Below are 13,508 nucleotides of genomic sequence, written 5' to 3'. Positions count from 1 at the left end.
GCTTGTACGAGAACAAGTGACTCGATGTGTATCGAGGGACATTGGACGCGGCCACCCAGCGCGTAGCCTTCGCTACCACGGCCGCTCCAACGATATACCCGCGCTCTGATTGGTCGGAGTTTTCTGTTAATATCTCCTTAACGAAGCCCCACCCGACATTTTTGCAAAGGAAATTGTTGTTCAGAATCGTCTCAGCTACCCCCCATTTCCGGCTTCCACGCGACTTTTGGAACAGTCTGTATTCACAAAGGCACTTCCGAGGGATACGTTTGAGAAGCTGTACATCAGTCTCGGTTTGTACGCAAAACACTCCGACGACGGAAGTATTGAAGCAGGTCGTCGCGTTTAGCGCGTAGGCGCATGAGCGACAAACGAATATGGCCGAGCGCAGCAACAGTCACTTTACATGAATTGTCATTAGGATTTAAACGTCCGCACTGTTGAACACAGCATTTTAGCTGCGCATAGTTGGAAACCACCGAATTTTACATTGTGTTATACAGTGTCGCCTTTGCACTTTGCTGGAAAGCACCTTCATGTACTGGCAGCTCATTTCGATTTCACATCTTTTTCTATTTTCTTGTAGTTTTTAATGGGGATCTTTTATTTTTCTATGATAACTCCTTGAGTCCTCCACTTTTTCATGTACTTGGCATAATTTTTTTACTTTTTTGAAGTTATGTATGGGGATCTTACTTCTTTTTGCAAAGATAATTTGCATAGTGAATGATTTTAAATAATTTTTATATTATATGTATATAGTACTTTATGTAGAGTTCATGGTGCTCGAAACCGCTTATGGTTGCAAGAAATTGAAATGTTAAAGATGAAGTGAGAAATAGGAAAAATATGTCCACTATTCTAACGCACAATTTATTGTATTAGAATAAAGTTCAGAAGTATGCAGAACATGTGGCAGAAAGTCTTGTTGCAAGAAATTCGAATGTTAAAGATAAATCGAGAAATGAAAAAAGAAATCCTAAGGTTTCAGTCCTTAGAGGTTTCAAATGTACACACAACGCCTGGCAGAAAGTTTTGTTGCAAGAAATTTGAATAATGAGAAAATGAACACAGATCCACTATTTGCAACACATAATTTATTGTATTACAATAATATAGAAAAAGAGAGGTCAGATTTAGTTCTTTAAATCCTCAAAAGTACGCACGACACATGATAGAAAGTCTTGTTCCAAGAAATTTTAATGTTACTGATAATACATTTATAATATTTTTAATATCTATAATCTAGAATAATCCATATGAAATAATATGAAAAAATGAATTGTTTAGTTTTGTGATTTATATATGTCGCAGGGAAATGATAAAAATAGAGATTTGATCAAATCCCTAAGGTAGATGATCAATTCACGGGAGATGTTAAAATAACAACTCCGTAAGGTCATTTCCCTAAAGAAAGTAAGTGATTTGATCACATCCCTTAACTGTTTTAGTGAAAAGATGAAATAATATGATTTGATCAAATCCCTTGACGGTTTTAGTGAAAAGATGAAATAATATTGTTTAGATATTAAAAGTATTAATTTAGTAAATCATGCGTTATTAAGTGTAGAGTAGGTAATACAACAATAGTCGTAGAAACATAAATTATTTATTAATTACATTCCCTAAAAGTATTCTTTTTGTTTTTTAAAATATCAGCTTAGGTACCTATTTCTTTTGCTAATTAGTCTCGAATAAATAATTTATGTTTCTATGAGTATTGTTGTATTTCCTATTCTACTTTTAATAATGCATGATTTACTAAATAAGTACTTTCAATATCTAAACAATATTATTTCATCTTTACACTAAAACAGTTAAGGGATTTGATCAAGTCATACTATTTCATCTTTTCGCTAAAACAGGGATTTATTCAAATCACTTACTTTCTTTAGGTAAATGACCTTACGGAGTTGTTATTTTAACATCTCCCGTGAATTGATCATCTACCTTAGGGATTTGATCATATCTCTATTTTTATCATTTCCCTGCGACATATACACAGACCATCATCTTATGGTTCAATTATCTGTAACATACAAACCATATTTCAGTTGAAAATTAACGCAGAACTTAAAATAAAAGTAGAAATCATAATTTTCATACAAACATTATGTACAGCTTACTTAATTCCTTCCGTTGTACACTCTGTCAGATCGTAGTATATTTTAACTGGCAAATTTCAATATAGCTGTCAAACTTTATCGTATTTCCTGTAATACTTGCACAATTCTTCTTGTGGTATTTTAATAATTACTACCAGACATCCTTCACTCAGATAAAATACTAGAATTTCACAGCGGCAGCTCCTATTTTTGGAGAGCACCAAAATACTGTTGCTTCGTCATCAAATTATTTGGTTCATATCAATCAAAGACTGTGGAAACAGAAAACACAAGAATTTACGCGCATACAACTACTTATCAAATAATGGTAAACACTATCTACTTTTAATTGTGGATTTTACTTACTCTTTTATTGATGATGTTATATGCTCCTCTTCTTGATGTGAAATATAATAAAATATGTCGCACTTCTAATACTACTATTATAGTTTTCCTGCGTGCACACACGTATTGCAAGGCAACATTACTGTTTCTTGTGCATTATTTCTTGCAGGTATCTGGTGAAATTTTTGTCTTCTGTCTTAATAATCTGCATCCAGCTATTCCTCACTGTAACCTATATCTTTCAAACGATACTAACCTATATCTGTCAAACGATATACACAAGTATTTCTTATGGCGGTCGACGAGTCTTGCCGACTGATTCCGAGAGTTGACGAATCGACGAACGGCCTTGTCTCCTATTGGCTAAGTGTTGACGAAAAATCGACTGGAAAAGTATAAGACAGTAATATTTTTGGATGTATCGTGACACGATATTACGATATCGCTGTTGTACGTGTACCGATTTGATTGATTTTCGTTTTATTCGAAAGCTTATATGCGATTTACATCAGAAAAATGCGTTTAAATTTAGAAAATATTGCAGGCGTGATGAGATATTAATGAAAGAAGTTTTAAGTTAGGTTAAAATGGACCATCTCTCCTGTAAAAGATAGCGGTAGCGCCACGTTATACAGGGTGGCTATATAATTTTTCATGAACTTGGCGTCGAAACGCTACCGCGTCTCTAGATAAACAATGCATATAGCTTTCCCCTCTTCTTTGTTGTTTTCCTCTCCGCTATGTGTTGCAGCACACATACATTGTCCATAGACCCTTTGTCTTTGCGTAAGCATGTCCGCGATTCTCGTAAAATCTTCTTGCCCTCTTGTCATTCCTTGATGCTGTTTTTTTAAAGAACCTGCCCTCCTGTCCTCTTGCCCTCTTGTCATTCCTTGATGCTGTTTTTTTAAAGAACCTGCCCTCCTGTCCTCTTGCCTACTACTTTTTCATCACAATTTATTCATTTTCCGTTTATTTTTAATTTGTTAACCTTTTGAGTGCTGAAGAATTTTTTTAACCGACTTCGAAAAGGAGGAGGTTACTCAGTTCGACCTGTATATATATATATTTTTTTTATGTATAGTACTCGATTACGCCCAGACGGCTTGACCAATCAGGATGAAACCTGTTGCATCCTGTAGAGCATGTCTCCAAGGTGGTCCCATTACCAACAAAATTTGGGATTTCTCATTTTTTACCCGTTTTTTGTGTGCAGAAAACCGAAAAATGTTGTATTACTTCTTATTCCGAAACGAATTGACCAATCGGATTGAATCTTCTTGTATCTGGTAGGGCTTCGTTACCTCTTAAAAGCTTAAAAATATATTTGACCCTCTTCCATTTTTTAACACTTTATTGCACTTTTTATCGCAAAAAGCGTACTATTTCACGTATGTTTGGCCTGAATTCGATAAAATCGATGAAACCCTTTACATTTTGCTGAAGGACTCGTTTTCGAGGTGATTACTTTGCAAAAATGATCTTTCTTATTGTTTATAACTATTGTTATTGCAAAATTTCTATTCTTTTATGTAACTCGGCAAGGAATTAACCGATGACGATGGAGCCTTCCGCATTTCATGATAGATGAATTCGTGATGATCCCATTTGGAAAAATTTATGCATAGTTTCATTGTTTAAAACCATTGTTGGTGCAAAATTGCTATGCTCTGGTGTATCTCCAAGAAATTTACTAAACGCAATCAATCCTTTCACATTTAGTTGCACATGCATTCCTGATAATCCCATTTGCAACTATCTTGTTTGCATCTTGTTTGCATTTGAGTACTGAGGGGGGGGGGGCGGTGCCGCCCCCGCGTCCCTATCGGGCTCCATGGCGCTTAGACCTTATCCCGGACACTCCGAATCCGCGGAAACTGCTCCTTGGCTTGTCGGAGGGGGCTGATAACCCAGTTGATGCTTTCTACCCCGTTTCTCGCTCTTGCCACACTTTTTAGAGTCCGGGCCAGCATTAGTGATTCGAGCTATTCGCGGGGGCGGTCCATCATTGGGCGGGGTCATTCTGTCTATTTTTCGGGAGGTGCCGAAGCCTGGTGTGTCGTCGGGCTATCCACATCCCTCAGGACCTGCAGTACCAGCCTGCATTATTCTTTCTACACCGTGCCATCAAAGTTGTGAATTCTATACACCCCCTGTCAATCTATTCCTAGTCCGTTAGGCGGTAACCGGGCTCAGCCTGCGTGTTCCGTAACACAGGTTGGATCTGGTGCCCTCTGTTGTCTGCCACCCCCCCCCCCCCCCTTCCCTGATTTTATATACTATCACTCCCCCCGTCCCTCTTGCACCTTCCCCTTTTTCTCTCTAGCGCGACAAGGCGACGGTCTCCACCCCCCCCCCCCTTGGTTAAGACTATCCCTCTCGGTTCCTCTTCCCGACTATAGCTTGCCGTCCATTGTCGAGGTTTGGATTTCCGGATTATCTGTATTTGGGAACTCTACTACCCCGGATATCCCTACCTAAGACGATAGTTGCTACGAAGCGTCATAGGTGGGGGAGTCCTATTTATTTCTATCTTTCTCGTCTTGCAGATCCTCTTCAACCACAGTGGAACTACCCCCAAAGTGGGGCTTTACTTCACTGGGCGAAGTCGTGCGCGGATCCCTTCTAAACTTGTGATAATCTCACAGTCTCCTTCAATGTTATTGGTTAGGTTCCAATTCTTCCAATTAAAGGTCAGGGGTCGTTTACGGTCATGCTCTCTTGTGTAAATAAATAAATAAATGACTAGAAGTGACTAAAAGGTGGTGTGTAAATAAAATAAAATAAAATAAATAAATAAATAGAATAAATAAATATATAAATAAATAGGTATAATGTGTAAAATTGTAAATGTGTGTGTTGTTTGAAAGAGGGCCAGCCTCTGCCCCTGATCCCATATTCCGTCTTCTGATTATCTCCGAATTCTCCTCCTTGTTATGGGAGTGGCGAAGGAGGAGGGGTGGGCGCATTCATACGCGCCGCCCTGTCCATCGCACGCTTGTACTCCTCTTTGTCTTTCAGGGCGTATGTGAGGAACTCTTTAATTAGAGTCCAACTCTCTAGGTTTTGTCTCCTGAGACGCCCCATGAGTGGAATCGTCAAATCCTGCACTCCCAGTGCCCTGCGAAGTTCAGCTCGCTTATCCTCCCATCGCACACACGTGTGGAAGGTGTGCTCCACATCATCTATCACTTGACACCTGTACCAGCATTCAGCGCTGTATATCCGACCAATACGGTGCAAATATGCTCCAAAGCAACCATGGCCTGTCATCGCCTGGGTCAAATGATAGTTCATTTGGCCGTTGGGTCTGGTCAACCACTTCTCAATGTTCGAGATCCAGTCATGAGTGACCTTGTTCCCGCATTCCCGGTCCCATCGTTCTTGCCATTTTCTTGAAAGGGCTCTCTTGATGTCCTCCTTTTTCCTTTCAACGTCGGCATCCTCCAGGTGACGGCTGGTCGCCCGAAATGTGCCCTGTCGGAGTCTCCTGCAACGCTTCTCCAGCCCGTACAACGCCAATCTCTCCTCAAGTTTGAATATAATGGGTGATATACCTGCCAAAACCGTTAGCGCGTCAAGCGACACGGTTCTGTAGATCCTCTAGCGCCACCCTGGACCATATCGGCGAGGCATACGTTACTATAGATTCAAGCAACCTGTAGTACAGGATGCTCGTCTTATGGCCCGCCCCGCCGATGTTTGGCATAATGCGCGATAGCGCCGCCAACACTCGAAGCGCCTTATCTGTGACCGTAGTTATGTGTTTCCTGGAACGTTGTCCTCTGTCGAACTTAACACCTAAGTATTTCAGTCGATCCGTCGGCACTATTTCCTCATTGCCAACCCGGATGGAAAAGTCACCAAGCCTTTTGCCATTTAGGGAGAAGATCTCCGTCTTCTTGGGCGCCGCCTGAAGTTGGTTCTCCTCCATCCATCCGAGTATAGCCGCCACCAGTCGCGACCAGCGCGATATCATCGGCGTAACCGATGATCGTACAGCCCCTCGGACTCCGTCATACGCCACATTCCATAGGATGGGTCCTATGACTGATCCCTGCTACACTCCCATGTATGGAGACTCCTCGTTCCACTCCCCACCTGCCCAGTATCGTAGCCTCCTGTCCCTGAAGTAGTCTATTAAGACTCTGCGCAGGTAGACGGGGAATTCTAGCTGCATCAACGCGTTTGCCACTCGGGGCCACCGAATAGTATTGAACGCGTTCTTGACATCGAAAGTGACTAGGATGCAGAAGTTTTGCTTAAGCAGCGCAGTCTCCGCAATCCCAGTCACCTCCTCTAGCGCGTTAAGTGTGCTTCGTTCCCTCGTAATTCCGTACTGTTTATCGGATATTCCACCGTCACCAATGGCCGTGATAATGCGCTCCCGTAGCACCGACTCAAAGACTTTAGCCCAATGGCTAATAAGGCATAACGGCTTGTACGCCGAGGCGGTTGCAGGGTCGCGCCCCTCCTTAGCAATCAGGACCAGTCTCTGAGTCTTCCACCGACGTGGGATCACTCCAGAAATCAGAATACTATTGAAGACATGTGTGATCATGTCGATCCTGACCTTAACTATAAGTCCGACTGTGACTCCCGGTATCATATCGACGCCGGGGGCCTTGTCAAGGGAAACCCTCGAGACCGCCATCTTCAATTCCTCCGGGTCAATAGGGGACCAGTTATGCACCACGGTCTCCGGCCCTGGATCGAATGCCTCAAGGGCCTCCGTATCATCCGCAAGCGGGAAGAGAGTCCACACCAGCTGAGTTTTACGGATCCCGACAGAGCAATTTCCTTACCGCCTGCATTCGTCCCACGCAAGCCCCAGGCTGGGGAACTAGCGTTGAAATCGCCAGCGATGAGAACATCTTGCGTCCATGCCGCTCTCTCCATCTCCAGTTCATGGAGGGCGTTGCTGAGAGCAACATCCCCCAACGAGGGGAGAAATAGCAACTGGCTATTCGTCGTCTACCCACCTCCACCGAGACAAAGCCATATCCGGCAATTACGCTTCCGCTGGTCCCTTTAGTGGCACTGTAGTGGGTCACCCAGAGCGCCGCCTTGCCGGTTGTGTCTATGAACCATCCACTGAGGACACAGTACGACACCGACGCCGCCACCACGTCATTCTTCAATTCGTCGACAGTGCGTAAGAGCAGGTCCTGCGCCAGCCTGCAGTAATTCAAATTGATTTGCAAGAGGCGCATCACTGACGATCTGTCGTAGAAACCTTCCCCAGGAGGTATTCACGGTATTGTGGGCAATTAGTTACCCCAGCCACGTGCCTGATCTTGTCCTCGGGCACACCCTTCTTCCTGCATATGTAGCAGGAGAGGTGCAAATCACACCCCTTGGCAATATGCCCAGCCTTGCCACACTTCCTACATATGGGCTGGTTATCCTCCGTGTTAGGACACGTTGCTCCAATGTGGCCGTAGCCGTGACACCGGAAGAAACGTGTCAGTTTAGCCGCCACCGTAACCCTGCACATGATGTAGCCAATGCGTACCTTTGAGCCTTGAGGAAGCTTGCCTTCTATAGCCCAGGAACGAGGCACCTCCGCAATAGCAATCTGCGTGCCGGTGTAGGCCATTCTAATTGTCCTAACGCGCGCATCGCTGGCATTGAGCGCACCACAGTGTCGCGCGACGGCCGCCAAGATGTTAGGCTCCTCCACTATAGGATCAAGATCCCTAATCTCCATATACACTTTGGGGGACAAAGCTCTGACCGTGTAATCCTGGCCAACCGCCGCACGGATCGCCGCCGAAGTTTAAGGAGCGTTACCCTCCTTGGTAAGCTCAATGATAAGGTCTCCCGTCCTGGACCTCCTCACCACATTTACAGTCTCCTTCAACTGCGTGTTGGGGACCGTGGCCGCCATTTCGCGAAAAATCTCTGCGTAAGTCTAGCCCTTTGCTTTGATCGCAACAGCGTCATTGTTGGGGCCCAGCCTGCGTCTCGGCTTGGGTTTTGGCGCACCAAGAGCCCTCGCGTTGTTGCTGCTACCTGTGCCGGTGTTCCCCGGAGTTTGGATTTTTCCACCCGATTCGGCAGAAAGCGGCAGGGCCTTCTTCTTCTTCCTACGTCCCTGCTCCGCCCATTCTCCCTCCGTGACGGCAGCAGACGTGTGAGAAGCCGCCTTCTCGGTTCATCGTCCAGGAGGGACGACACTGCTCCTCGGTTTGGGAGTCGGCATCTCTCCCTTTCCCTTCCCTGAGGCAATCTCACTATACGTCCTTATCTTCTGTACAGCTTTTCCACACCCACCACTATCACCGGAGGTCTCACCGACCCTCCCTTTTTTGTTGCCCTCATCAGGACTGTAACCACTTTTTTCCTGAGCGGTCGACAGGATCCTCTTCCTCTTCTTTGCCTTCGCAAGATTAGGCGAAGAAGTAGGAGGGGGCAACCCCTCCACATCCATTTCGGTCTGAGTCTCGATCTCGGTCTGTGTATCCCTCTCGGTTACAGCAACCTTCCTCCTATTGCCTAGCACGATGCTTCCCAGCATGGCGTGCTCCCTCCAATAGGTGCACAGCCTTTCTATCCTAGAAGCACAGCTGAGGTAATCCCCTCTGCACTTCTTGTTTATATTTTTATTGGAGTCTTGGTACTCCACTACCTCTCCAATAGTGCTAAAGAGCTCCTCCAACTCTGGAGATGGTATCGGCCACCTCCGCAATGCGCCTTTTCGCTACCCTGGGGCTAAGGCTGACACATTTGGCCCTGTCGATGGTCTCCCGTGTCGTCGTGGGGCTCTACCAGTAGGTAGCTTTCTTGTTCGTCGGCTCTTCTGCTGAGGACGTTTGTGAAAAACTAACCCTCCTCCTGGGAAACTTGTTTGTCGGAGTGTGAAAACCCTTGTCACCATCGCCCTCACTGTCCGATGGTGCCGTCTCATCAGCTGAGGACATAATGTCCGCCGTGAGTGAGGGTGAATTACCGCCCGTCGGCATGCCCTTCACCGTCTCTGTCCTTACCAAGGTGACACTGACTTCACTAAGGCCAGCCAGTAGTCGCTCCTTGGTAATGTCCGTCTCCTTGTTGGGGCTGGTGATCGTAGTTCCAGTCGTGACAGATTTACTTCCCAAGGTCGGACTCTCAGCCCTGTCGCCGTTATTCCCTCCGCAGATCAAAGGCGTCGGTTTCCCGGTGCCTTCACCGTGCTCCTTTCGTCGCGCGTAGCCCGCGGCGATAGCCGCCCCCCCTGCTGTGCTGTTTGTGTTTGTGTTTGTTGAAGCCATATATAACGTGAAAAATTCATCGGTTCCGCATATTATGGGACCCCTACCGCGGTAGGGGATCTATCCACCGGTAAAAATATCCTAACCTTACGCGACATCGAAACCGAGAAGCGGTTTGTCAGGCGGTCACACCCTATCGATGCCGGAATGACTCTATGAAAAATGTTACGGAATGGGCCCGCGCCATAAATGATGCAAAAGGTTTAACGTCACCCCTATCGAGTGGGCGACGCCCAATCTGAATGGACGCCAAACCCAAACCTCGGGCTAGACGGTGCTACGGTTTACCCCCCGTAGCTCAGGGTATGAGGCAATACTGACCAGGTAAGCCTCCATTCCTGCGCCCGGTAATCCCACTTCAACCCCGAGATTGGCTTCAGTCAGCGGCTAAGTGAGCGGTTCTCCCACGTTTAACATGCGCTTTCACGGGACCTTTGCCGGCGTACCAAGGTACGCCTGGTTTACGTTTACCCTTATTACTACCGCAGAGGTCAGGTACTGACATCACTCTCCGCCCCAGTCGGGGGGCTACTACTCCCCCCTTGGCTAGTCTCTCGGGAATATCCATGAGACACCGGCCACAGCGCATTCACATACACATTCATACCAGTATTTTGTCCGCGGGGGCTTTCACCCCGACTCCCCGGCAAGGCGGAGGTGACCTCGCAGCCGCCATCCGCCCCGCCGGAGAGCTTCCCCTATCCGCAACCCGGGGACGCGCCACGTAGAGGTTCACCTCCACTCCCGACTGCAAAAAACAGCCAGGTCCGTGGAGGTGGGGGAGTCCTGGCTACACCTTGTTGGGTGATTTCTGCGATTGGGTCCCAGTCTTAGACCTTTTCAGCCCATCTTCTCCGCAGCAGCTTCTACTTTGGCGAGGCTACTTTGTTAGTATCGTTCTTATTGTTCTGTTATCCCCTTCTGATTCACAACTCCGAACGGCACGGCTGATTCTATCTGTTTGGCACGGGCACGGTCTTGGGTTTATCTCTCTGAATCCCCCTTTTTCTCGCGGAAGGTTATTCACATCGGTTTAGAGGGTCTCCAGTCTCTCCGTGGAGCCAATGGTACCATTTGAATGGCTCCGCGGCTCCTTTTTTTACGATGGAGGATTTTCACGGCCCGGTTACCACCCGTTCTAGGCTCTACCATGTCTTGCTTCCAGGAGCTGTAGAGCCCTTTTCCATGTAGGATGGTTGTTGTTTATTCCTTGCTCGGGGACACGGTGAGGTGTAGTCGCGTGTCCCACTACTATTCTCCTTTATATCTTTAATCTGTTTTTAGCCCGTCTAGTAACTCTTTCTTTCTCTCTGGTTTTCCATTGGTTGTTTTTCTTCCACTTGTCTCTGTTGATCCTGATGTTCTTCGAAGAAGGGTCCCCACCCCTTCCACAGGTCGATGGTACCTTGTGGGTACCGTGACCTTTTTCTACGATGGAGGTTTGTATTTTCTCGGTTGTCACCCGCACAAGGTTCTATGATCCGCTACGAGTAGGGATTGTCGACCTCTTTTCAGTATAGGATGGCTATTTGATTTTCTTGCTATGGGCCACAGTGAGACTCGGTCAGTGTGCCCCCACTTTTCGTCTTCCCTCTGTCTTCCTGCTTCGATGGTTCGTTTGCCTGGTGACTTCGTTTGCTGCGCTGCTGGAAGGACCCTTGGTTGCAGATTGACTGGGGGCCCCTCCTCGCCCCCATTCAGTGATCCCCTACCTCGACTCAGAGTGCAGCGCGGGGGCGAGGTATCACTCGCGCTGCATTCCTGTTACGTCACCATGTTAGGATCTCCTTTGGTTGCAGCTTGGGTTTGTCCTTCCAGAGCATTTCAGTTTCTGTCGTCACCAGGCTCTCTCCAGGGTTTCGTTTCCTCTATAAATTTCGTGATCTTTGTTGGGCAGGTTTCTTGTGTTTCTTCTGTATCTAGGAAGTGTTTCCCAGGTATTTCAGTCTCTCGTTCATTAGTCTTGAGCATTCGCATAGGATGTGTTTGGTGGTTTCTCTTGCTTTCTCGCATTTCCTGCATGTGCTTGTATCGCTCACTCCCATCTTGTTCAGGTAGGCATTTAGGAGTGCGTGCCCCGTCAGAATGCTTACTACGTCTCTAGCTTTTTGTTTCTCCATTTGGATTTTTTTCTTGCTTCTTTTTCTTACGTTTGTTTCTCCTCCTAGTAATTCTTTTGCTTGTGTGCATTCCCCGGTCTCTGCCCATTTTCTTTTCTTTTCCTGCTCTCTCCATTTCCTTATTTCTTCCCTGTACGCTGTTTCGGGTAGTGAGATAATTGGTTCCGGTCCGACAGGTATCGAGTCGGATCCCAGATTTGCTAATCTGTCAGCTCTTTCGTTTCCGTAGATGTCATTGTGTCCTGGTACCCATATTATTGATATTTTTTTGCCCATCTTGGCCAGTGTGTTCAGCTTCGTCTTATATTCTTTGGTCGTCTTGGATTTTATTTCTGCCTTGTCCAGCGCTAGGATTGCTGCTCGGCTGTCTGTGGATATCGCGATGTTCTTCCTTCTTATACCTAGGCTCAACATCTCATGGATGCAGTTAGAGATGGCCACTGTTTCCGCTTGGAATACTGTGGCGTATTTCCCCAGGCTACTGTACCCTTCGATATTGAGCTCCTTGCTGCAGTATCAGCCTGCCCCTGAGAAGTCGTGTTTCTTTGATCCGTCTGTGTACCAGACTATGTCGTAATTATCATGTATTTTAACTGTTTTCCATTCCTCTCTGCTACCGATCGTAGTCGTGAATTTCTTCTCGAAAATGTATTCTGTGATGATCCTGTCTTTGGGCATAAGATACATATTCATTATATTTACGTTTCCAGTCTGCTTTCTGATCTGGCTGTGGCCTCTTCCTGTGTTTGTCCAGTATCCCCATGTATGTACTCTTAGGGCTGTCTTCATTGCGAGTTCCTTGACCTTGATGTCCATTGGCGTATAGTTGGCGATGACTTCTAGTGCCCTCGTCGGTGTTGTTTTCATCACTCAGAATACCCTTTTTAGGGCTGACCCTTGAATGCTGTCCATTTTCTTGGAGGCTGTAATCATGTTTGATGTTTGCCACCAGGCGATGTTGCCGAATGCTACTCTGGGAACAATGATCGCGTCGTAGATCCATTTAGCTGTTTGTGGGGTCATGCTCCACGTTGGTCCTAGAACTCTGCATAATAGAGTCAAGTTCCATTTCGCCGCTGCAACCTTGCCGAAGACGTGCTTCCTCCAGGTGAGATTCTCGTTTATCGTTATCTCTAGATATTTGACCTTCTTTGATAGGGTTACTTCCTTTCCCATGAATTCCAGTTTGCTCAGATTAGGTCTTATGGTTTTTCTCGTGACCATCATTGTTTCTATTTTGTCTGGGTTCACTGATAGCCTACCAGGCTATCAGCAGGCAACCACCATTTCTTTCTCTGTAATGGCTTCTTCTATGTAGTTTATCATGTGGAGTGCGACCTCTACGGAATATCCGGCTCTGAACGCGTTCTGGCTTTTGTGTAGAGGTTTGTTGGTTAGATGAGTGTTCTTAATGTATCTATTTATTAATCTCTCGGTAAGTTTTAGGGTCGTCGACATTATTTGCAACTATACAGGGTGCCCAAAATTGTTTGATGTCTTTGAATGGGGTGTTTCGGGGGGTGATTTGAAACAATTTTTTTCATAGCGAATATGTTCTTCGAGTCTTCGTTAAGGAGATATTGACAGAAACCACCGACTAATCAGAGCGCGAGTTTCTGTTTCTGGAATATCTCCTTAACGAAGCCTCGAACACCATTTTCGCTAAGGGAAAATTGTTTCAAGTC

The 13,508-nt window shown here is 46.0% G+C and overlaps 2 protein-coding genes and 1 long non-coding RNA gene across 4 annotated transcripts; all 3 read right to left on the bottom strand.

Moving 5' to 3' along the window:
* Positions 1-1,077: 1,077 nt before the first annotated feature.
* Positions 1,078-3,203, bottom strand: LOC128882799 (uncharacterized). Of its 2 annotated transcripts, XR_008458559.1 has the most exons (4): positions 2,911-3,203; positions 2,472-2,835; positions 2,127-2,377; positions 1,078-2,029 (listed from the first exon to the last, which is right to left on the bottom strand). It is a non-coding gene; the product is annotated as an uncharacterized LOC128882799 (long non-coding RNA). The 2 variants fall into 2 exon arrangements; XR_008458558.1 differs by having other exon boundaries at positions 2,472-3,138.
* A 2,181-nt stretch (positions 3,204-5,384) lies between these two features.
* On the bottom strand, positions 5,385-6,384 carry LOC128882808 (uncharacterized). The gene is made up of 2 exons (XM_054134574.1): positions 6,094-6,384; positions 5,385-5,978 (listed from the first exon to the last, which is right to left on the bottom strand). Exons 1-2 carry the CDS (start codon positions 6,382-6,384, stop codon positions 5,385-5,387), a joined length of 885 nt encoding a protein of 294 aa, XP_053990549.1.
* Positions 6,385-11,622: 5,238 nt separating this feature from the next.
* Positions 11,623-12,690, bottom strand: LOC128882807 (uncharacterized). The gene is made up of 2 exons (XM_054134573.1): positions 12,386-12,690; positions 11,623-12,331 (listed from the first exon to the last, which is right to left on the bottom strand). Exons 1-2 carry the CDS (start codon positions 12,688-12,690, stop codon positions 11,623-11,625), a joined length of 1,014 nt encoding a protein of 337 aa, XP_053990548.1.
* Between the last annotated feature and the right edge of the window lie 818 nt (positions 12,691-13,508).

This window comes from Hylaeus volcanicus, unplaced genomic scaffold (assembly GCF_026283585.1).
Source record: "Hylaeus volcanicus isolate JK05 unplaced genomic scaffold, UHH_iyHylVolc1.0_haploid 12190, whole genome shotgun sequence".
Taxonomy (NCBI): Eukaryota; Metazoa; Arthropoda; class Insecta; order Hymenoptera; family Colletidae; genus Hylaeus; species Hylaeus volcanicus.
Note: the sequence above shows the minus strand (reverse complement) of the source record. Positions and strands in the feature narration are given on the sequence as shown.

Bases quoted from the DNA above. Each gene is read 5' to 3' on its own strand.
- LOC128882808 (XM_054134574.1), bottom strand. From the start codon at position 6,384: ATGGAGGAGAACCAACTTCAGGCGGCGCCCAAGAAGACGGAGATCTTC. The intron at 5,979-6,093 runs GTAACGTATGCC...TTCAAACTTGAG, and splicing joins ACAGGTTGCTTGAATCTATA to GAGAGATTGGCGTTGTACGG.
- LOC128882807 (XM_054134573.1), bottom strand. From the start codon at position 12,690: ATGAAAACAACACCGACGAGGGCACTAGAAGTCATCGCCAACTATACG. The intron at 12,332-12,385 runs GTACACAGACGG...CTGATACTGCAG, and splicing joins GATAATTACGACATAGTCTG to CAAGGAGCTCAATATCGAAG.